This window comes from Rattus rattus, chromosome 11 (genome assembly GCF_011064425.1).
Source record: "Rattus rattus isolate New Zealand chromosome 11, Rrattus_CSIRO_v1, whole genome shotgun sequence".
NCBI classification, from domain to species: domain Eukaryota; kingdom Metazoa; phylum Chordata; class Mammalia; order Rodentia; family Muridae; genus Rattus; species Rattus rattus.
In genome coordinates, this window is record NC_046164.1 from 70,973,454 (window position 1) to 70,996,659 (window position 23,206).

The 23,206-nt window shown below is 38.9% G+C and overlaps 1 protein-coding gene across 13 annotated transcripts in view; it reads right to left on the reverse strand.

Annotated features, from left to right (window-relative positions):
- Positions 1 to 23,206, reverse strand: part of Nsd2 (nuclear receptor binding SET domain protein 2) — a 74,209-nt gene that overhangs the window by 24,690 nt on the left and 26,313 nt on the right. For all 13 annotated transcript variants that reach the window (XM_032916675.1, XM_032916670.1, XM_032916676.1 and 10 more), the window contains 7 exons: positions 21,594 to 21,756; positions 15,417 to 15,583; positions 14,459 to 14,941; positions 8,716 to 8,860; positions 5,195 to 5,313; positions 1,691 to 1,772; positions 473 to 597 (listed from right to left, as the gene is read on the reverse strand). In XM_032916675.1, the coding sequence (XP_032772566.1) occupies positions 473 to 597; positions 1,691 to 1,772; positions 5,195 to 5,313; positions 8,716 to 8,860; positions 14,459 to 14,941; positions 15,417 to 15,583; positions 21,594 to 21,756 (1,284 nt within the window). The remainder of the gene's footprint in view (positions 1 to 472; positions 598 to 1,690; positions 1,773 to 5,194; positions 5,314 to 8,715; positions 8,861 to 14,458; positions 14,942 to 15,416; positions 15,584 to 21,593; positions 21,757 to 23,206) is intronic.

Here is a 23,206-nt window from a genome sequence, read left to right on the forward strand (position 1 = left end):
ACCAGAGACACGCAAGACAGAGGACAGAGAAACCGTTGGCTTCCCCACAGGCTGTGAGTGTCTCCATTCCACCAGTGTGGACGCACAGTAGCAAATGTCAGTATGGTCAACACAGCATGTCCTGGGAGAGCCAGAGTGAATTTCCTTTCATGTGAGAAAACAGAGTCAGGTTTACAGAACATACCATTTTAAATCAGATCGCAACAATTCCTCTGCGACAAGAATGAAGTGTATGTGTGCACCTACACATTCACCATGTGCAGTGTGCTTATATCCAAAGTGCTCAGTTCAAAATGAAACCGTGCACCATTTCTTAATTCTGTGAATTTTACATGGCTAAGAACACCTGAAACTCACCCACACCTATGGAGAACACCAGCACAATCCTTTTAAAATGGAATCTGCACTCACGCTGCCTTGAGCACCTAACAGCCTTCACGAAGGCCATGTATCACTATCATCATTATTTTACCTCATTCTCAGTTAAGGATGCAGAAGGAGATGAACTTTTGTTAAACCCAAGTGCTGAAGACGCTGTTGCAGAAGCCCGATTTCGCTTCTTCAGTGGTTTGCAAGCATCAGACAAATTTTTCGTTGCTGTAAAACAAGTTTATTTTATAAAGTTTAAAACCTTAAACTTCCCACCTCCTTACTGTTTTGAATGAACCCCTTCACAAAAGTAAAGTCCTAAATAGGAATCTTTTGGTTCCTATAGCTGTCACTAAGGCCTTAACTTTGAAGCATTGAAAACTGACTTTAAAAAAAAAAAAAAAAAAAAAGGCAGACAAACTAAACAAAGACTCCTACCACCTATTCCACCCCAAAACCAACAATCCAGGGCCAATGTAGCTTTGTCCATACCTGGATCCACGACCCACTGCAGGATTATTTCACACAAATTCTATAGATAATTTCATGCTTAAAATGCCTAGAGTATACCTCTAAAAACAATATCACTTTCATGTTTTAATAGCAATCCTATGTTCAAATTTCACAAATGCTACAAATCCTTGCTTAAAAAACAGCTAATTTTTAAAAATGTCACCAACCTTGTGCAGCACAAAGAAAACAATCTCTAACCATCACGGCTTACCCATGGTGTTTCTGTGTTAACCTATCAGACAAGTGTCTCCACAGAATCATTCACACCGGCCAAAGGGTCTGATTTTTCCTTGTTACTGCTTAGCTAAGCTGTTTTTCAAAGAAAGTCCTTTAAGCTGATTTCTTTATCATATGAAATAGAAACAACTAGTCGTGACTTTTACTCTTGGCTGGTTAAGTACCATCAAGAGCCTAAATCAGAGTGACAGAACTTATGGTAACAACTCATCTCATAAAGAACTCAGAATTTCTGGTTAAAATTTCTCTTCTAATAAAATTTCAAACTGACAGATAATGAAGTCAAGTGAAAAATCAGTAGAAAAGTAACTTCAATATGACCGAACCCTTACAGTCTGCGCATTAAATCAGGTATTTTTCAATTCCACAAGATCTTTTCCATCTATTTTTGGTATTAGCTTAACTGATGACTCTTCTGAGGCACCCCTGGATCCCTCATGCCCAGCCCTGCTTTCATTTTCCCTGTCCCTCTCAGGTGCCCACACTAGAGGGTCCCCAAGAGCAGAACCAGGCCTCCCTGCTCACCCACCCAGGCACCCAGAAGAGCCAGGAAGAAGCCTGAGCACATTACCTGCCTGGCTCTTGAGTGAGGAGGCTGCCTCTATAGCCTTGTACGAGCTCGTTCTAGCCGTTTTGTCGGTGATTGTCTCTCTCTGTTATTTAAAAAAAAAAGGGGGGGGTGGACAAAGAGAAAGAAAACAAAGGAAAAAATCTCCTAATGTGAATGAACACAGGCTGCTGAAATTTTACAAAATAGAAAATTCTTCCTTTGGAAAAGTATTCCTCACACTCGACAAGACCACAGTTGTCCAAAATGACTTTTTTTTAAATACCCTAAACCAATTCTCTCTAGAAGCTGTCAGAAGGGTAGATAGGCAGGGTTATGCTAATACCTGCTGTAGTTCTGTTAAGGTACCTTACATAAGTTATATTCATGTGCTACCCAAACTTCCCACTGAACCCAAAGCAGAATAAAAATTAGGAGGAAATCTAGTTTTCTACTCAAGAGGCCCAATCAAACTGAAGTCACCTCTGCTCTGTCGATGCCAGCATCACTAGGGTAACTCATATTACTACTACACTAAGATTTCTAAATTTTGAGACAAACTCCACATTTACCTCACAGAGATCATTAATAAAACACCTTCACAACTGAAGATTAAGGGAAAAGTTTCAAAAGGCTAAAGCCTGTAATTTTAGCTACTTGATACTTGCTGCTCTTTCAGAAGACCCACATTTGGGTCTCAGGACCCTTGTCTCAAAACTCAATAACCATCTATAACTTGAGATCAAAGGTATTCAACACCCTTTTCTGGCTTCCAAAGAATACACTTAAACACACACACACTCACACACACACATACACACACACACAAATAAAAATAGATTGTTAAAAAAATATTCAAGGCTAGAGAGATGGCTCAGAGATTAAGAGCACTGACTGCCCTTCCAGAGGTCCTGAGTTCAATTCCCAGCAACCACATCGTGGCTCACAACCATCTGTAATGAGATCTGATGCACTCCTCTGGTGTGTCTGAAGACAGCAATGGTGTTCCCACATACATAAAACAAATAAATAATTCTTTAAAAAAAAAAAATATATATATATATATATATATATCTTCAAAATAAAAAAGGGGTTAACTAGTTGTAGAACCTATGTCTACTATAACCTTGGATTCAATTCCTAGAAATAAATTAAAAAAAAAAAAGGGAACTGGATATGGTGGTGAGGATATGTTAATTTGAGGCCAGCCTGGGCTACATAGTGAGAGATCCTGTCTCACAAAACTAAAGGTTTAGTATCACAAATATTTTGTGTTGGGATTTTGAAAAATGCAGTTCAATCCAGGCGTGGTGGCACATGCCTTTAATCCTAGCACTGGGAAAACCAAGGCAGGTGGATCCCTCTGAGTTTCAGGCTAGACTGGTATATATAGCAAATTCTAAGCCAGAGAAGGCTAGTAAGACTGTCTCAAGCAAGTAAATGGATAGGCGGACAGATGGACAGTAAAAACAAAAGAGGAAAATACAGTTCAAAATGTCTTCAGTAAGATTGATGGCACAAGCCAGCCAGCCAGCCAGCCAGCCAGCCAGCCAGCCAGCCAGCCAGCCAGCCAGCCAGTAAGTAAAAACAAAAAGAAAGAAAACTATAATTCAAAGTGCCCTCAGCAAGTATGGTAGCCAGAGACAGACAGACAGACAGACAGACAGACAAGACAAGACAAGACAAGACAGAAAACTATAATTCAAAATGCCCTCAGCAAGGTATGGTGGCACAAGCCTGTACTTCAAGTGCTCATGAGGGCACAGGCAAGAGGACTAGAAATTAAAAGGCCAACCTAGGCTACAGAGAAAATTCTCAACCAACCTAGCTACAAGAGGTCCTATCTCAAACAACAAAAAAACCAACCTAAAATAAACAACAGCACAGGAACAGTGCTGCCTAATGGTTACAGTGCCACTCCAAGAGACAGGGACCTCACACAGTACCAGACCTCAGATCTCATTCACTGATACCTATATAGCCAGAGCAGATAAAACTCCATTGAGAGTAGTCACAAAAATTCTGTTTATAACTTTCTTAATGCTGCTGGCTCATTATATGTAATAAATACATATCAGGAATTATATGCAATATTACTTAGATTAATAAAGACCAAACCAGAGGGACAACACTACTTTTTGAAAGGCTCTCTCTGGCTGGCCTTGAACTAGAGATCTGTTTGCCCCTGCATTCCAAAAGCTAGGATTGAGAGTAGACACTACTACTTTTTAATCATGTGCTACTTTCTAATCTGTTGAGCTAATATAAAAAATTATGCCTAAATGTTTGATATGAATTATACTATTTAAAATGTTATTACACATATTTAAAGGGCTTCTTCAGGTATGTACTTCTTGGTACTTTTAAACTCTATTAACTCAGTAATACTTCACCACTACATAGTCTGTGTGATGGCAAATGAATCCAAGAAACACGTTATACACTGGAAAAATGGATGAAACACTCTAACTAGAACCTTAAAGAATATAGTTATAAGTAGATAGACGAAAATAATTATAAATACTATAGTTTACACTTGAGCAATGTGAGATTTTTTATTCTTCAAAATAGGGAAAAAAAGAAAGATGATAAAGGCAACTTGATCAGTAAAAGTATCAAGCTTGACTCAAAATCATAAATATATAACTATTGTGTCAGAATGCCTGAAAAATATAAACTCAAATATACAGTACAAAGCCTAATGAAGCTCAATTTACCAAAAAGTTAACTTGACAGTTACCTCAGACAGATGAAACAAGTGGTGCTAAAAGGCTCTCTCTACATGTGAGCTTCACGTGTAGAGAAGCAGGCAGACTAACCCACTGCTGCTCTGCACACACAGATTTTGGTCTTGGTCAGTTTCACTTTCCTTCAATACTAGGCAAGTTGTCCTAACAGATGCTGGTAAAACTGACACTTGCAGCCCTGGGCTCCTTTTCAATCATTCTGTAGTTTCCCTTTTGCCTCAGTGCTGCCCACATTGGGTTTCCAGTGAATAATATCGTGAATTACAAACAAAGTGAATAAATTCATATAATCCATTTCCAGTGTCTGTCACAGATTCTTTAACTTCCTTTTGCAGTGAAAAGTGTCTTTAATGGGTTTTCATATTCCTGATTTACACACTGAACGATAATCCCTACAGACAAAGCATGGCACCAAGTACTAGCAATGACACTGAAGGTCAGGACCATGCTCCTTGAACAATCAACAACTGAGCTATGGCCTTCAATCTGAGTCATTTTTTAGCACATAAAATCAAAAAATCATTACTTAAAATACTACTCAAAGCATTTGGATGCTGTTTCCCTGAACAAGTTCATACCAAATAGTTCCTGTGCTAATGTTCCTAATTGTTAATGAACATTTCCTTTCTTCAGTGACCTTCTCAATGTAGAAAAAGAGCTAGCCTTACTACTAAATACTACTGTGGCAAGAGCCCAGAAAACTCCATTGCCTGTATCTTGTCGGGGTCTCGAGAATTCCATAGAAAACACTCTCACAGGCCAGAGAAGCCCAGAACATTACCTTCCGAAGACTGTGCTTATCTGTCCTAAGTCTTTTCCTGGGTGCGTCTTCTACATCAACATCCTCAGGAGGGTCATCTGTCCTCTTTGTGTGGGTCCTTTTTTTCCCACTGGTATTTCCTTGGAATGAAGAACGAGAGTTGGAGTAAATGCACAGGAAAAGAGTTCACATGCTGCTCTGGCATTCAGCGTGCAAACCAGTGACAAGTACTCAGCAAACAGGTTCATGTCCAAGGCCTATATGTTACAAATCCAATCTTTTTGCAAAAAGGAACTAGGGACCCATAAATATTTTACCTAAAGATTATTATCTTGGTATTTGCTGTACTTTTAATGTGCTATAGAATTAAATTTAAGTACAGCCCAGTCTTTTTGTTTTTGTTTTTGTTAAAACAAGTCCATTACAGGTGGACATGGTAATACCAGCACACAGGAAGGCTTAGTATGAGAGTGTTTGAGCTCAATGCCAGCTTTGGTTACACAGCAAGACACTGTTTCAGGGTGGGGAAAAAGAAGTATTTATTTACAAGCATGCAAAGACAAGTAGTATTTAAGTTAAATTTCAAAAAACTACAACTTTGGGGTTAGAAAGGTGGTTCGGTGGTATAGAGCACTTGTTCTTGCAGTGGACCTAGGTTTTATTCCCAAAACCCGCTAAGTGGCTCACAATCATCTGTAATTCATTTCAGGGGATCCAACGCCTTCTTCTGGCCTCTGTGTGAATATACACACATTCAGGCAGAACACTCACACACATAAAAACATCTAATTTTTTTTTAAATAAATAAACATAAGTACAACTTGCTATTATGTATTTTCTTGAATAACTATTTTTTGTTTGTTTTTATTTGTTGAGACAGGGTTTTCCTGTGTATCCCTGGCTGTTCTAGAATTCACTATGGAGACCAGGTGGCTTCATACCTAGAGACCTTCCTGCCTCTGCCTCCTAAGTGCTAGAATTAAAGGGAATGGTGCCACCACCACTAGGCTTAAATAACAAATTTTGAAGTAGCAAAGTTACATCTGCATGTGAAAATTAAGCCCTTCCTGCTATACATTTGACAATACCTTATTTCAGGTGTCCCTAAATATCACTAATGTACAATAAAGTATTCAAATATCACTGAATTAAAAAGATATGATAGAAGAAAAAAAATAAATTCTAGAACCAACTACTTTGAATATGCCAATGTTTACTTTGAATACAAATTCTTTATCTTCATTTGCACAACTGTTTGTTAGGGTTCTATTTAATCAAACTTCCTTTTGTGAGTGAGTGAGTGAGTGAGTGAGTGAGTGAGTGTGTGTGTGAGTGTGTGTGTATGTGTGTGTGTTACTGAGAAAACCCAGGGTTTAAATTATACCCTGAGCCATCTTTTTCTTTTTATCTTGGATAAGAAAATTTTACTACATTGGCTAGAAATGCCTTAAATCCTCAGCCTCCTGAGTAGCTGAAACTACAAGTATTTGCCATCAGGCCTTACTATCTAGAAAACTTAACAGTGTCATTTTCAAACTCATTATCTTTGTTAACACAGTACAGACATCTCCAGAAAGCCTCATGGGGAGGCCCAAGTTCCACACCTTGGGAGCCAACTACGGCATAAGACTGATCCTCAGTTCTGGGACTCAAGTTACTAGTGAAGGAATCAAGTAATCATAGTTAGCTCTAGGCTAGTATGAAGAGGCCTCTGAAAACCCGGGCTAGGCTTTAATCCTGACCACACTACTGTAGACTGGCTGCAGAGTCTGGGAAGAAAGAGGTCTGTCTACAAGGCTGAGCGGGATATGAGGATTTGTCACTCAGTCACTATGGAGTCACAAGGACCCAACGGACACCTCAGCAGGTTTACACTCACAGGTCTAAGACTGACCACCTGTAAGTCCACTGTGAGGTGCATGTTTGTCACTCTTTTTCATAAATACCCAGAGCACTGTCCACTTTACCTGGGATGACACACAGTCCTTCCTCCAGATATCTGAGTTCCCTAACACCGAGTCAGCAGAACAGCAGACAATGGAAGATTATACATCTTTACGGTCAACACCAAGCTGATTAGGAAGTCATGGTTCAAGGCATTTAGGGATAGCACTCACTTGACACAGTATGAGTGGAAAACCATCCTTATGTACCTACGGAGTACAACTCCAAATACACTTATTATTTAGAGTAAGCTAATCTGGCTTATGCCTGCCCCTTTTACGTATACCAGCCATACTGAAAAGAAATGTTACTCAAAACTTCTTGCATTAGCACACCATGAGGTGAACCTGCATTTTAAAGAAAAGTTCACAAACTCTAAACATTCTTGCTATTTTAAATTACAGCATCTAAACAAACATGGGCAAACTAAAAACCAGGCAAGCCTATTCAGAGTCAACATAATGAGCTGATCTGTAATTCTAGTGTTTAACTCAGACTAAGCCACACGGGCTCATGTATTTGGATGTGAATGCTTGGTCCCCAGTAAGTGGAACAGTTTGGGACTGATTAGGAGGTGTGGTCTTGTTGAAGGAGGTGTATTACTGGAGGGTGGGCTTTGAGGTTTCAAAAGCCCACACCATTCCCAGTTAGCCCTCTCTGCCACATGCTTATAGATCAGTTATTGCTCTAGCACCATGTCTATCTGCCTTCTGTCATGATTACCTCCATCATGATCATAGAATCATGCTCTAAAATTTTAAGTCCCCAATAAACTCTTTCTTCTATAAATTGTCTTGGTCATGGTGCTTTGTCATAGCAAGAGAAAAGTAAGACACCTAGCAAACCCTAAATCAAGATGAGTACATTCCATGAGGGGCAGAAGGGCAACTAATGTATGTATGGTCACAATCTAATACTGGGCAGCTCTTCTAGGACTGCCTAGGATACCTTGGCTTTCATAGCTAGCATCTCCAAAACTCAATAGTGAATCTTAGAAATTACAAACTGTTTCTGTATTTTTGCTTAACATTTAAATATATTACACTTTATTTTTTCATTGACAGGATTTTTTTTTGTTTTTGTGAGGTTTTTTTTTTGGGGGGGTGTCTTTTACAATTTGTGTGTCTAAGTGCTTATACACCACAAATTTGACCGACATTTTCTCCAGTTCTTCCTCATCTTGCCATAGCCCAAGCTGATATTTGATGTACTATGTCTTAAAGTTTTCACGCTGAAAGCCTAGAAATGAGACACCCAAGTGAAGGTCAACCAGTCATCTCACAAGTACTCAAGCCAACAGGCCAGAAACTAACTGCTCTTACTGGGCCTGACCCATTCAACTAAGACTAAGTGCTACAAGTACCCACCTTTCCTTCTTTCCTACACCAACCCTCAAGTACCACAGCCAGAATCCCTACTCTGTATAAACAGCACAGTAAAGGTTCTGTACACCATCCAAATCACCTGCACGCGGTAGGGGGGCAGGGAGGGGAGACACGGACAACACACAACACCGCAGGTGGGGATTTGGTATTCTGTGAATGTGGTCACACTCTATCACACCCAAGCAGAAGACATATGTAAAGGTGTATGTTTACCAGAGTCTTCTTCAGACTGGGCAGAGATCATTAGGGAAAACTTTGTATTATATCGTGCTTTCTGCTTTTCATTGAGCATGCTCCATTGGGACCCAAGCAATTCTTCAATCTCCTCCTCTGAGGCATCTGGGTGTTCAGCTACAACCTATGAACAAAGAAAGGACAATAAGAACTCTATACTCACAAAATTTATTGTGAGTTACATAAAATCAAATACAGTTCTGTAGGATTGCATATGTAGAATTTTTATTCCCACAACAGAATTGTGTCCCAGTAAATTTGGCTCAAGAAAACTAACACATAACTGATACAGTGATTCACTAAAACTTTCTAAGTGAAAATAACTGATAAATGATGAGGAGAAAACATGTACTTTTCTAAAATCACTAAATCATTTGAAAAGTTATAATTTCCCGGACATCCTTGAGTGATTAATAGTCAGGCAAGCTGTGAGCATGGAGTGTGATTTTGATTTGTCATCTTCACCAACTACAATAGCCTAACTCCATCTTTCAATCCACATCACGGACAGACAAGTATACAATAAACAAGAAACACAGACCACAGTCTACCAACAAGAGACACAGACCACAGTCTACCAACAAGAGACACAGACCACAGTCTACCAACAAGCAAACCCCATTTCTGCCTAAGCCAGCACAAAGACAACAGATCTACACAGGCAACAGATTCTCCAGTTACAGGGGATCAATACCTTCAGAGTATGCTCAGAATGCCCCATCCCATCCTACCAGCAAGGAATGCACATTTTCACAAGTCTAGGTGGTTCGGGTGTATAGTAACAATTAATCAGTAACCCCCAACTTTAATTGCAGATGGCAATAATCCAAGGAGGTAAAGCCAACAGAGTTTTTTACATCCTGCCTCAGGCTAGATTGGAGTGCAATTGATGACTATGTAAGTGAACTCTAACTGCACACTTTCACCTTGATCTATCCATACTGTTCTCACTATGGTGCCAATCTAAGCTTTCAGTTATAATGCTTAGCACTACAAGGGCTAACTGAAATGAATCTGGGTCCCAGAAAGATAGAAGAAGAGTAGAAAAAATCTCTAAGCAGTAATCTAGCACCTACTTTCCTATGTGTAGATGCCCCCCACCCCCGTCAAAAAAAAAAGCCTAGAACTTGCTGGAATAAAACTAGCTAGAGTTCCTATCTGTCATAGCTCTGCCAAACGTCCAAAGGATACGAGCACATAGCTCCCCATCAGCTCTGTCTCAGCTACGCTGTCAAATGCTTGTGGTATCCACTGAGAGCTCATCAGCTACCCTGCCACAGAAAGTCTGCCATGATAACTGACCACACACTACTGAGTACTTTGTAGCATGTCAAGTTCAATGGTTAACTATGTTTCCTTAAGTGTTAACACTTAATGTTGGCCATAAAGGGCACCTGGGCAGAGGCCCACTTTCTCACATGACCACTTTCTCTTTTGGATAAACACAGTTAGATACTGTGGTACAAGTAAATAGGGGATATATCATATTCGTCAGACTTTATAGAAGCAAAAGGATCTACATACCATTCTACAGCTTGCTTTCTTATTCAACATCTAATAAATTCACTTTGGCATATTATGCACTATAAGAACAGATCACAACTACCATTGACAACTTTTTAGTGTTGAATATTGTACTTTCCTTTGGTGAGATGCAAGGGTGAAATCATTTTAGAGTAAATACTTACGCATGAAATTATAGAAAAGAAACAAAGCATGTCAAGTATTGTCAAACTTCTCTCTAAAACAGGTAAGATAAAGTATTTATTCTCCACCAACTTTGTGCAAAAATTGCTACCTTGCTCATTTTCTCAAGCCCCAAGTAGCTAGCTCCAAGATGACTGTTGCTCGCCTGATGACTATGCAATAATGAGTCATCATGAATTCAATTTATAAATCTCTATGTGTGGGGTTGAACAATACCTCTTCTGTACTTATCAGTCACTAAAGCTCATCTGTAAATTGCCATTTTGTCCCTTAAGATTGACTGATGACAAATCTTCTCATTTCAATTTTGTATGGTGTCCTTGACACACAAGAAAAAAAAATCTCCATTTTAAAACAGTTCCTTCACAATCTGTCGTCAGCTTAGCTAATTTCAAAAAGCCTTTCCTTGAGGGCTGGAGAGACTGCTCAGCAGTTAAGGGCATTGGCCGCTCTATTAGAGGACCTGGTTTGACTTCTAGCACCAACATGGTAGCTTAGAAATGATTGTGACTCTAATTCCAGGGAATATAACAAACTCTTCTGGCCTCTGAGGCCAGCAGGGACATAAGTGGTACACAAACATAAATTTTATTTATTTAATAGCCAAAAAAATTTTTTTCTAAAAAAGGGACTAGAGAGACATCATGAAAATATACGTGAAACCCAGAGAGCCAAACCAATACTACAATGCAGGTATCTTGGGGATTTTGTCTGGGAGGAAGCCAGGTGAGTTTAGAGGATTAGAATAGAACAATGGCTACCCAGTTACTTTAAAGCTAATTAATACATCTTATAGTCTCTGTCTCATTTATTTAGAAACTAGCTGCCATTTTTTTTAATGCATTTACAGGGGCTGGAGAGATGGCTTAGTGGTTAAGAGCACTGAATGCTCTTCCAGAGGTCCTGAGTTCAATTCCCAGCAACCACATGGTGACTCACAACCATCTGTAATGGGATTCGATGCCCTCTTCTGGTGTGTCTGAGGACAGTGACAGTGTACTCACATAAATAAAATAAATACATAAAAAATGTTTTAAAAGAAACATTTTCATCTCTCCTGAGATGAAAAACTCCTCTTCCATATAGACAAAACTTTATTTGTCTGCTTTTAACTTATTTTATAAATGCATATGCCTGCATATGTCTGCACACCATGTGCACACCTGGTTGTCAGAGTTCAGAAGAGTGTCAGATCCCCTGAAACTGAAATTACAATCAGTCATGAGGTACTACGTGTGTACTAGGAATTGAATGATGGATCTATTCTAAGTACTATTAAGGCTTTCCATTGCAATGGACTTAAACTACTTTTGTGCTTCTAAATATCCTTAACAGTCTGAAGTATGTTCAGCTTGAAAACTAATATTTCTAAAACCTCAGGGCACTAATAAATGCTGGACTTGAAAGTTCTCATTCTGCCATGTCATTGCATTTGCTGTGCCTCCATTACTATATCCTCACTTTCATAGCTTGAGCTCTGGAAGAGCAGCTAGTGTGCTTAATCACTGAGCCATCTCTATACAGCACAGGCTAGCTGCCTGACTCTGCTGGCTAAGTGCTGGGATTAAAGGTATGTACCACAACTTTGAGCTTTTGACTGAGCTTTTAAAACTACCCATGATTACAGGGCCTGGTAGTAGTACGTATCTTTAATCACAACATTCTGGAAGCAGAAGCAAGGAGATCTTTGTGAGTTCTAGACCAGGCAGAGCTACCCAGTGAGATACTGTGCCTAAATAAATAAATAAATCTGTGTGCCCATAGATATATTAATCCCCAGGAGATAGAGTTGCAAATTTTGTGAGTCAATTGACATGGATGGTAAATATCAAACTATACCCCTCTGCATGAATAGTATGGGCTCTTAACCATTGATCCACCTTTCCAGTCTCAATAGATTTTCTAATTCTTAAATAAACCTTCCATTCCCAAGGAAGACGTTATTAGTTCCGTTTTGTCCTTTTATTGAGAATGAAGTGGTCTCTCTATGTAGTCCAGGCTATCCTCAAATTCAATCATTCCGTGTCAGTCTCCAAATGGTGTAACAGTACAGCTATCCATTACCATGCCCAACATAGTTTACAGATTCCTCTTCAAGAAACTACTCCAATATTTTCTCTGAGAAGACTTCTAAGTTACCATGTAGGGACAAAATAGCATGTTCCACCGTGTTCTTTTTTTTTTTTTTTTTTTTTTTTTTACCGTTTTTTTTTAATACCCATAACCTTTTAGTTAATCACCTCCTTAAATTCTTCTTTATCCTTCCCCAGGCCATGCTGCCTGACACAAAACAGGGGCTGGTTTAACCCCATATAATATTTGAATAAGAGATATTATTTTTTATTTTTAAATTAATTTAAAGTTAGTTAAATTAAGTTAGTTATTCATTGTGTACGTTGCATGTGTAGACGTCAGAGGACAACTTGGTGAACATGATTCTTGATGATGCCTGCTCCTTTCAAGATAGCTGTAGCCATTTTATATTCGGTCTCCATTCTGCTCATAAGGTGAAATTAAGTTCAGGTTCCCAGACTCTACTTCCCACAAATAATTATCCATAGCTGACACTAAAAAATGTTACTAATAAGCCAGAAAGTTATGGCTGAATCACTTGTACCCTGTTATCTCACTGTTCTGAAATTCCCCTGTTCACCACCTGTCCACCCCCCTTACCTCACTCAGGACCAATCAGCGTGAAGGTTGTCTGATGATACTCTGTCTACTTAGACAAAAACGGTGCACCACTTCACTGCTTGCCTTTGAACTTTTGAACCTGGGTTTTCCTATAAAAACCCTGCCCTGAGGACTGGCTGGTGACACAATTAGGTTTTTCCTTCCTGTGGTCTTGGATGCCCAGTGTTATGGTGTGCGTTTTTGAACTCTTCTTGCTCAACTGAGACTGGTGTGAGCATGGTTTGTGTGGACATTTCCAGATCCCAACAGTGCTCTCCTTCCACCAAGTGCACCCCAGGGAATTGTTCTAGGGTCACCGGTTGGTGAAAATGCCTTAACACCAAGCCATCTCTCTAATCCAGGTGGTATCTCTCTCTCCTACTATTTTTGGGGGAAAGGGGGTGTTTCTAGACAGGATGTGTAGTCCTAACTATTCTGGAACTCGATTTGTAGACTAGGCTGGCCTTGAACTCAAAGAGACCCATGGGCCTCTGCCTCCCAAGTGCTAGGATTAAAGTTGTGTACCACTATCATCCAGTTTTCTCTTTATTATTTAAATACATATTTATTTTTATTTGTATGAGTGCTTGCCTGCATACATGTATGTGTAGCACATACATGTTTGGTAGAAAAAAAGGATGTTGGATCCCTAAGAACTGGAGTTATTAGCTGTGAGCCACAATGTGGGTGTTAGGGTATGAGGTAACTATTGAGCCATTCCTCTAAGCCCCCAGATACTACTAATTACTGGTGACTTTAATATGTATTTGGAATTCTGAACAAAAAAAATTCCATGAAAGGAACATTTTAATAGGCAGGGCTTCATGACTAACACTATAAAGAGTCTTGGTTCCTTACAACGGAAATGAGACAATGGCACCAAGAGATGATATATTTTACAGTAAAAAATAAAAGTACTTAAATACTTTACTCACTTATATATTATTATCCTTTTAAGAATTATAGAAATAAATCTTCAACATACTTGGTGCTAACATCACCATCTTTATAAGTGAGCATGAACTGAACACTTCAAAATAGCTTAAGAGAAAATGCTCACCGAGAGCTGAATGTCAAGGACTAAACCCAGCTTGCAGCAAAGGGAGGCCTAGTGAAATGCATTTCTCACTCCCACTGCTGCTGAAACTTTTTAAGTACTTTGAAGGAACATAGTGGCAACCAAGCCTACAAATGTCTGTGTTCCAACAGTAACTGTTACACCTAAAAACTAAACTGTGTTTAACCAGTATACTAAGAAACAGGATTCTGCAATAAAGGGATGTTCATCATTTAGAAATCCTATGGCATGACAAAACAACTCAGAACCCATCAGAGTTCTTACCTCATCCCTGTGTTTTTGACAAAAGACTAAGAACTGGGCTGCTGAGTCTCCCTTTCTGCTCCGTGAGGCAGATCCTGTGGACCTTTTCCTCCCAGCAGGAGAACCTACGCCTCTCTTAGGTTCAGCATCCGCCATCTTTGGAGGTGTACTCTTTTCTGTGCCGGGGTCTCCTTCCTGGTTCTCAGTAGAACTAGACCTTTTGGCTCTTCGCCTTCTCTTTACGGGAATGTCCTCTTCTCTCATAGTCCCAGGGTCTACAGCAGCTTCTTCATTGGCCGATGAAGAGTCCACCATTTCTCCCAAAGGTTCTGTAGCAATGCCAGCCTCCTTAGCCACTTGAGGGTTGAGGTGCAGTTGGTCCCCCACATAAAGGAAAGTAAACTTGGCTTTCCGCTCCTCTACTGACATGCTAGCAGCTTCCTCAGCCTGGACAATGCCCATTTCCCACTGGGCTCTCAATCTCCCTGAAATAGGTTTCAACAACTGGAAAAAAAAAATTATAAATTTTATTGCATAATATAAAAGGTGACTCAATTAAAAACACTTTTACAATATTATCAGATAAGGAAAACCTATAAAAACCTAACTAAAAACTTAAGTTATAACTCTGATGACAACTATTGTTTCTTTAAACTAGCAATGAACTTTAATGGCTTTAACTAATATTTTCTTTCTATAAAAAGAAATAAAATAAGAAAATAAATTATTCCTGGGAGTCATCAGATGAGTAAAAGAAAAATCACATACTTAGGTAAAAGTAAATGACAAATGGAGGCTGGGCATGCCGGCTCACATCGTGAACTCCAGGGCTAGGGAGGCAGAGGCAGGGAGATCTCTATGCACTCAAGACCAGCCCGGGCTACAAAAAAAGACCCTATCTTAAAAAAAAAAAGTATATGACCAACATAGGAAATCACTTAAATCAACTATCAGGTCACACTAAAGGAATGTCTATCACCTTGATTTTCTCAGCTTTCGTGGGTGCCTGCTTGGCACTTTCTTGGCATAATTTTTCAAATTGTTCTTCTCCTTCAAAAGCAACAAGGCTCTTCTCAAATATCCAAGCTCTTTCTGGGGCATCACCAAAGAACTGTACATGATACTGGCGTGCACTTTTTTTCTGACCTAATTTTAAAAATAAAAAACATCAATATTAGAGTTTGGGGTTAAACTGGGCAAATCTACTGCTTTGAAATTATTTTATTTGGTGTTGTTTGTGCTTATTAATCTCAACATGAATTCTACCTTTTTATCCTCAATATACTCCATGCACAAGAAGAAAATCCACTAATCAAGAGATACAGAGAAAGCACAAAAGGAGACTCAGGGGAAAAGAATCTAAATAAAACCACATCTTCATCTTTAAGAGACTTTAGACAGGACAAGACATCACCAGAAGGGCACTTCCACAAAAGGCAAGAGCGTCAGTACCCTGGGCTGGACCCGTCCCTACCCATTAATGACCTCGCCCACTGCCAGGGAATCTGATGCCCTCTTTTGGTTACCGTGGGCACAGTGCTTAAGTAAGAGCATTCAACCTCAAAGAGTCCCTGAGACCACAGCAGACCCCTCAGATATCCCTAACTGTCACTCTGAGCTGCAGGAAGAAGCAGCATCGCTCAGTGCAGCCAGAGGAATGAGCAGGAACTACTAACCCCTGAAACTTCAGATTTTACTGAGGTTGAAGGAGAGACAGACACAGATAAGCCAGCCAAAAGGTCAGATCTCAGTACCAAGAGAAGAGATCTTCAGCCTTTATCCTAAAGGAAATAATATCCAGGACTTCCTGTATAGCTACAACACCAAGAAGAAAAACCTCTTCTAGCATCTTAAGATGCCTCCAGTAAAGCAGCTGATGGCAATGTCAACCCTCTATCTAAAGCAGAGGTGGTCAGGTGTCGAAAACTTTATGCTCTAAATATTATGCTCACACACAAAGCTAACACAAGGACCCAGGTCCAGGAAGTTTCCCACAAAAATCAACCTAAAAATAGAGGTTCTGGACAGGCTCTCAAGGTTACAAACTCAAAAGTGCAAGATAAAGACACTGAACAGATAAATATCCTTTTTGTTAGGGAAAGGAGGAGATTAATTTTTTTTCTTATTTTTTAGTGATTTTAATATTTTCATTTTATCTTATTTTGTTTCTTTTGAGACAGGGTTTCTGTGTGTCACCCTGGCTGTTTTGGAACCTGCTTTGTAAACCAGGCTGGCTCAAACTCAGAGATCCACCTGCCTCTGCTTTGAGAATACTAGGATTAAAGGAGTATGCTACCATGCCCTGCTATGTTTTATTTTTACTATTTTATGTATGTAAGTATTTTGCCTGCGCATATGCTGGATCCAACTCCCAGCACTCACGTGGCAGCTCACAACTACCTGTTACTCCAGTTCCAGGGGATCCAATACCTTCTTCTGGCCTCTACCAGCATTGCACACACAGTACACACAAACACATTCAAACATTCATACATATAAAATAAATAAAATGTATGTAAACATATATGCACACATACACACATGTATGTACGTATGTGTATGTATGTATGTATGTATGTATGTATGTATGTATGTATGTATGTATAAAATTTAAGGCCAAAGAGATGGTTCAGTGGTTAAGAATACTTGGTTGTTCTTGCAGAGGACTCAGGTCTCATCAGTCTATAGAACCCATATAGTAATGATAATTCTCCATAACTCCAGTTTCCGGGGATGGAGTACCTCTTCTGGATTTCTTCATCACTAGATACACACACAGTGCACATATATATACACAGGCAAACACTCATACAATACAACAATAAATCTTTTTCTAAAGGTGTAGCGGTGGCTGGGAAATGGCTCAGTGGTTGAAAATGCTTCTTGTTCTTACAAAGGTTCTAAGTTCGGTTATCAGTACCCACATCTGGTAACTGATAAGTACCTGTAACTCCAGCTGGAAATCTAGAGGGTGCGCGCACACACGCATACGCACGCGTGCACACAAAAAGCACATATTTATACAGACATACATATATTAAAAAAACTTTAAAAAAAAGAAAAAAGTTTAAGATAAGAAATCTAGAAAAAAATTAATGAATAGTATTTACTCCTGTAGAAACCTACAGCATCAAAGAGGTCCTGCACCCAGACAGCAGACTTTGGAGAGATGAACACAGAAAGAATTTACTCAGGCAAGCCTGGTGGTGCCCTTAGGAGGCAGAGACAGGCAGTTCTCTGTTAGTCTGAGACCAAATTTGGTCTGTATATACAGTGAGTTCTGTCAGCCAGAGTTACATGAGACACTGTCCCAAAAACAAACAAAAAGCTGTAACTTAATAAATCAGGTATCAACACAAAACATACCTGTAACTGCAAAGCTATTAATGGGACAGGGACAAAGAGATCACTGGCGTTAGTTGTCAACCTTGCTCTAGGTTGAGTGAGTTTTTCTCCAAGGATGGAGAGAAATAGAGCAAGATACCCATCCAATGGCCTCTTACAGTTTCCATACAGGCCTCTGTACCACACAAATGGATATAAATACCGTGTGTGTGTGTGTGTGTGTGTGTGTGTGTGTGTGTGTGTGTGTATAAAATACTCATGTACATACAGAAAAATCAACAGAAAAATATCTTAAGTAGTAAATAAAACAGCAACAAATGAAACTAGACAAAAATAGTTAAGACTTAAAAGCAATTACCTATTAACTTCTCACTATCAATTTTTCATTAGATTTTTAAGACTACTTTTTAATCTTTTGTTGATGGTTTTTTGTTTTGTTTTGTTGTGAGACAAAGTCAAACTATGTAGAACTGGCTGGCCTTGAACTCACAGATTCAGTTGTCTCTGCCTTCCAGTGCTGGAATTAAAGGAGTCACAACCAGGTACCTTTCCCTTTTCTTGTTGATACATATACACACAAACATATACATTCACATATACATACATGCACATGTATGTTTTATGATGCTAGAGATCAAATCCAGGGCCTTAAACATAGTAGGCAAATATTTATCACTCAGTATACTTTGATTTGTTTAGAAATATGAAAATTTGAAATTATCTCAAGATTCAAGAACAGTGATATAACTACCGTTAAAATATCTATGCTCCTATAAATAACACTTTATGAACTCAAAGAGATCATCTGTCTCTGCTTCTTATAACCTATCCTATTATAAGCAATGCTAATTTAATTAATTGTAATTGGTCCTGCTTTCCACAAAAAAAAAAAAAAAAAAAAAAAGACATTAAAGCAGGAGGACCAGATGGAAAGAAAGGGTAAGATAATGGGAGTGAATATCACCAAAATATATACATATGTATAAAAATGTCATAATAAAGCCCACTGTATATAATAGTTACTTTTAAGCTAATAAACTTTTAAAAAGCACAAAAGAACTCTCAGGCAGTTTGTTTTTTGCCAACACTTTAATTTTAGTAATAAAAATTAGCATAGATATGTTTCACAGTTCCATAGTGAAGAAAATCTATCTTTTTAAAGATTTGTTTATTTTATATATATATATATATATATATATATATATGAGTACACCATCATTGTCTTCAGACACACCAGAAGAGGGCATTAGGTCTCATTACAGATGGCGGAGCCACCTTGTGGTTGCTAGGAATTGAACTCAGGACCTCTGGAAGAGCAATCAGTGCTCTTAACCGCTGAGCCAGGAGCTATCTTCCCAGTCCCGAAAAATCTTTTCTAATATATAAAACGAATTAATAATTTTTTGTTGTTTGTTTTTACAAGACAGGGTTTCTTTATGTATCCTTAACTGCCCTGGAACTAGCTCTATAGACCAACCTGGCCTCAAACTAAGAGAGCTGCCTTTCTCTGTCTCCAAACTGTTAAATTAAAGCATCTGAATTAATATTTGGTTTAAACAGTGTTTTAAGTAATAGTTACTGTCAGCCTGGAGAGATGGCTCAACAGCTAAGAGCACTTGTTCTTCCAGAGGACCCAAGAGACAAGGACAGGCATCAGCTTAGGTTATGACTTAGACCTTGGTGGGACACCAAAGCCCCAAACTAGGTAAAGTGACAGCTGGCAAAAAATACAAGTAAAAGATGACAGATATGCTATCGTAGTAGAGAAAAATATATGCAATTTTTACATTTATTTATCTATCTATCCTGTGTGTGTTCATGTGCATGCATGTGCGTGTCACACTGTGCAGTTTTTTTCTAGCCACCATTTGAGAAACAAACATCAAATTCAGGTCATCAGGATTGGTAGCAAGTACCTTTTTACCCACTGGGGCATCTTGCATCCCTTGGTAAGAAATTTGAACACAGTTCTACATAAATAGACTGAGGGTTCCAGATACTATAGTATACAAATGATGCAAAAGTCAGAAAAAGAAATGGTAGCTCAAAACAACCCCCACACATGGCTGCACCAAGGCTATGTGACGTTCATGCTCCCTCAAAAGAATACACATCTCAGATCTGAAACTTTGAAGTGTGTCCCAGGGCTCCCAGAGCCCCTTGGGAAGGACTTACCTCATTCTGGAAAAAATTAGATTATCAAGCCCAAAAGGAGTCAAAGACAAAATCAAACCAAAGGTTCCTCTCTTGCTATCAGTCTTATAGACTACAGTTTCTCATCACACAGCAAAACTCCACACCCTTAGGACAGAGGCCAAGGAGGGACAAGTATGGTACTAAGGTTTCCTTCCAGTCCAAACTTGCTAGCACATAAGGCCCTGTCATTCCCTCCAACTACCTGCACACAGCCAGTCAACAAACCTCTATGTGGCATGCAGGTGGCAATATGATGAGCCAGAACCAAATGGGAACAGGCACCATTCCTGTCAGACCTCAAAACTATGGCCAAAGACCAGGTGGCACATGTTTCAGTATACCACAAAGGACCATACAAGTGGTCAGCAGCAGTTCTGGGCCAGAATACCAACCTTGGACCATCATAGCTGTGGTTGTCCACATTTCTGAGGGGTACACATGTCAAGAGCGTAAACTTGTCTAGCCTAACTCTATATAACATACCTTACCTTCTTCAAACAAAATTCAAACTTTACTCTAGAAAAACCTTCCAAAGCCAGGCATAGTAGCACACATCCCAGCACTAGAGTCTGACGCAGATGGGTCATGAGTTTTATAAAGCCAACCTGAACTACAAGTCTCAAAAAAAAAAATAAATAAATCAAACCACATCATCCTTTGTTACTTTTCCTCCCAAACCATTTTCTGTGAGTTGTTCTTACATAACTAACATACTTATAGGCTAAATTATCTTTTATTTTTAACTATTTGCTTTGTATCAATAACACATTTTAAATATGTTCTTTAGCTGTTTCATGAGCCAATTTATTTAAATTTTCTTAAAAAAAAAAAGATTTACTTATTTATTTATGTGAGTACACTGTCACTGTCTTCAGACACACCAGAAGAGGACATCAAGTCATATTACAGATGATTGAGAGTCACCATGTGGTTACTGGGAATTGAACTCAGGCCCTCTGGAAGAACAGTCAGTGCTCTTAACCGCTGAGCCACCTCTCCAGTCCTTATTCAAGTTTTCTAAATCAGATTAACATTTCTAACTTTCCCCCTGCTTCCCAAGCCTACTGAAACAAATGGAGATTTTTATAATTCAAAATTAATATATTACCAAATATTAACCTACAAATAATCAATCACTACTTAAATAATAATTGTCATAAAACTTGAGGCCAATACAAGGTAAAGAGCGTCTCCTCAGCTAGAGAGAGATGGCTCAGGGGTTTAGAGCACTTGTTCTTGCAGAGCTCCCAGGCTCTGTTCTTAGCATCCACATGGTACTTACAACCACATACAACTCCAGTTTCAAAGGAGACAATGCCACCTTCTGACCTCCACAGGCACCAGATATGCACGTGGTTCGTGTACATACATGCAGGCAAAAAACACATAAAACATAAATACATCTAAAAAATTATTCTTAAAAGTTATTCACCTGTTAGTACCAGTTCAATCAGATAAACCATATATTTAGGAAATGGATATGTCACATCTGAATCAATCACCCACCTTAAGCAAAGCTGTAAAAGTAGCTAGTAAAGCATGGAAAAGAAACACACAAATTAGAAAGGTTTGTTGCAGAAGAAGAAGATGGAAAAACAGAGTCCAAATTTAGTACCTTTAAGTTTGGTATGATTGTGAAGGAGTGGATCAGCAGAAACCATGCAAGGCCACCAAGGGTAACCTGACACTTTGGACCACACCAAATCACCAACGTTGTATTTTAACAAGAGGTCTCTGTCTCTGCCACTATTTGGACAGGACTCCTTCTTAACTGGAATCTATAAGTGAACAAAAAACAAATATTAACATTCAGGAATTATCCTTAAATTCAACCTTCTATCTATAAAAGAACAGGTACTAATCAGAAGTTTAAAATAAGAAAGTTTAAAGGTTCAAAACATAGTATGGAGAGGACTGGGGTATAATGCACTGGAAGAGCACCTGTCTTCATGCTTTAGGGCCTGTTCTTCAGAGAATGCTGCCCTTATATATTTTAGATTTCACCTTCAATATTTATCACTTCTCACAAGCACTTCCTCTCATTCTCACCTAAAGCATTATCTTAAGTCCTGACAAATAGCAAGTTTTCAATATTACTAAGTTGATGCTTTATTCACAGAACCCTCAAAACATTGTGCCCCCTAACCCTAGCCAATACATATCTTATAGCTGGTCTTTGAGAACATACACCGAATCAACATATCGACCTCCTGTGCTGAAGCAGGGGCCCTAGCCCCACCATTAGTAGAGACAAGCACTTTGCACCTATGTGTGAGCATGTGCTATAAGTGTTCAAAGCTCACTTAAGCTCAGTTTCTTCATCTCTGGAACACGGGCAAATTAAGCATCCTCTCTTAGGGCAATTCCTCCTCTTGTTGCCATAGTTACCTACAAATCTCACTGGCTGTTACAGATTTGTAAGCACAGCAGAGTAGACTAGGAGATTTACATTATACTTTCAAGAGATGTTAGCTCAAATGACTGCACAGCGTTTCAGTATTACTTCACTGTGTAAGTAGAGAGCAATTTTAATCAAATCAAGCAGCACAACTAGGAAGAAAAGTCCAGTCTGTGATAATTATATTCATGCCTCATCAAAAAACTGTGAAAGCATAAGGTTCACTACATCTACAGGCACGTCCACAAACCTCTGAATCAGACCAGGTTACTATTCTGATCTTTTAAAATATTTACCTTTGGGCAGGAGTGGTATGCAAACTGTTAATCCCAAATCCTAACACTTATGAAGCAGAGACGGGCAGATATCTATGAGTTCCAAGTCAGGGCCACATAATGAAACCATACCCCACTTCTCACCAAAAAAGGAAAAACAAAGATTTACCTTTGGAATTCCATTAGCAAGAATGAAACAGCTCCTCAAAACCACTACATTTAAATCCTAAAAGTGCTTTATAGTTTTAAGGATTTCAAGGAAATTTCAACTATTCTTTGCCTTTGGTAATTTTAAACAAAATTTCACAACTACAATTTTAAACTAAATACTCCAACTGTCACAATGCCAACAATTCTTTTGAGTTTCAACTTACCTATCTTGAATTTTCTTAGTATACCACTGGCTACAACTAAAGGTAAAAACACCTAGTACCCTCGAGGCCATCAGACTGAACCAGCAGGGATCTGCTTGGTGTCCCTATTTCTTTCTAGCAAGAACAAGGTCACTTAGCTGTTTTACCTGATCTATACTCAAGTGTCAGGACCATCCTGCAC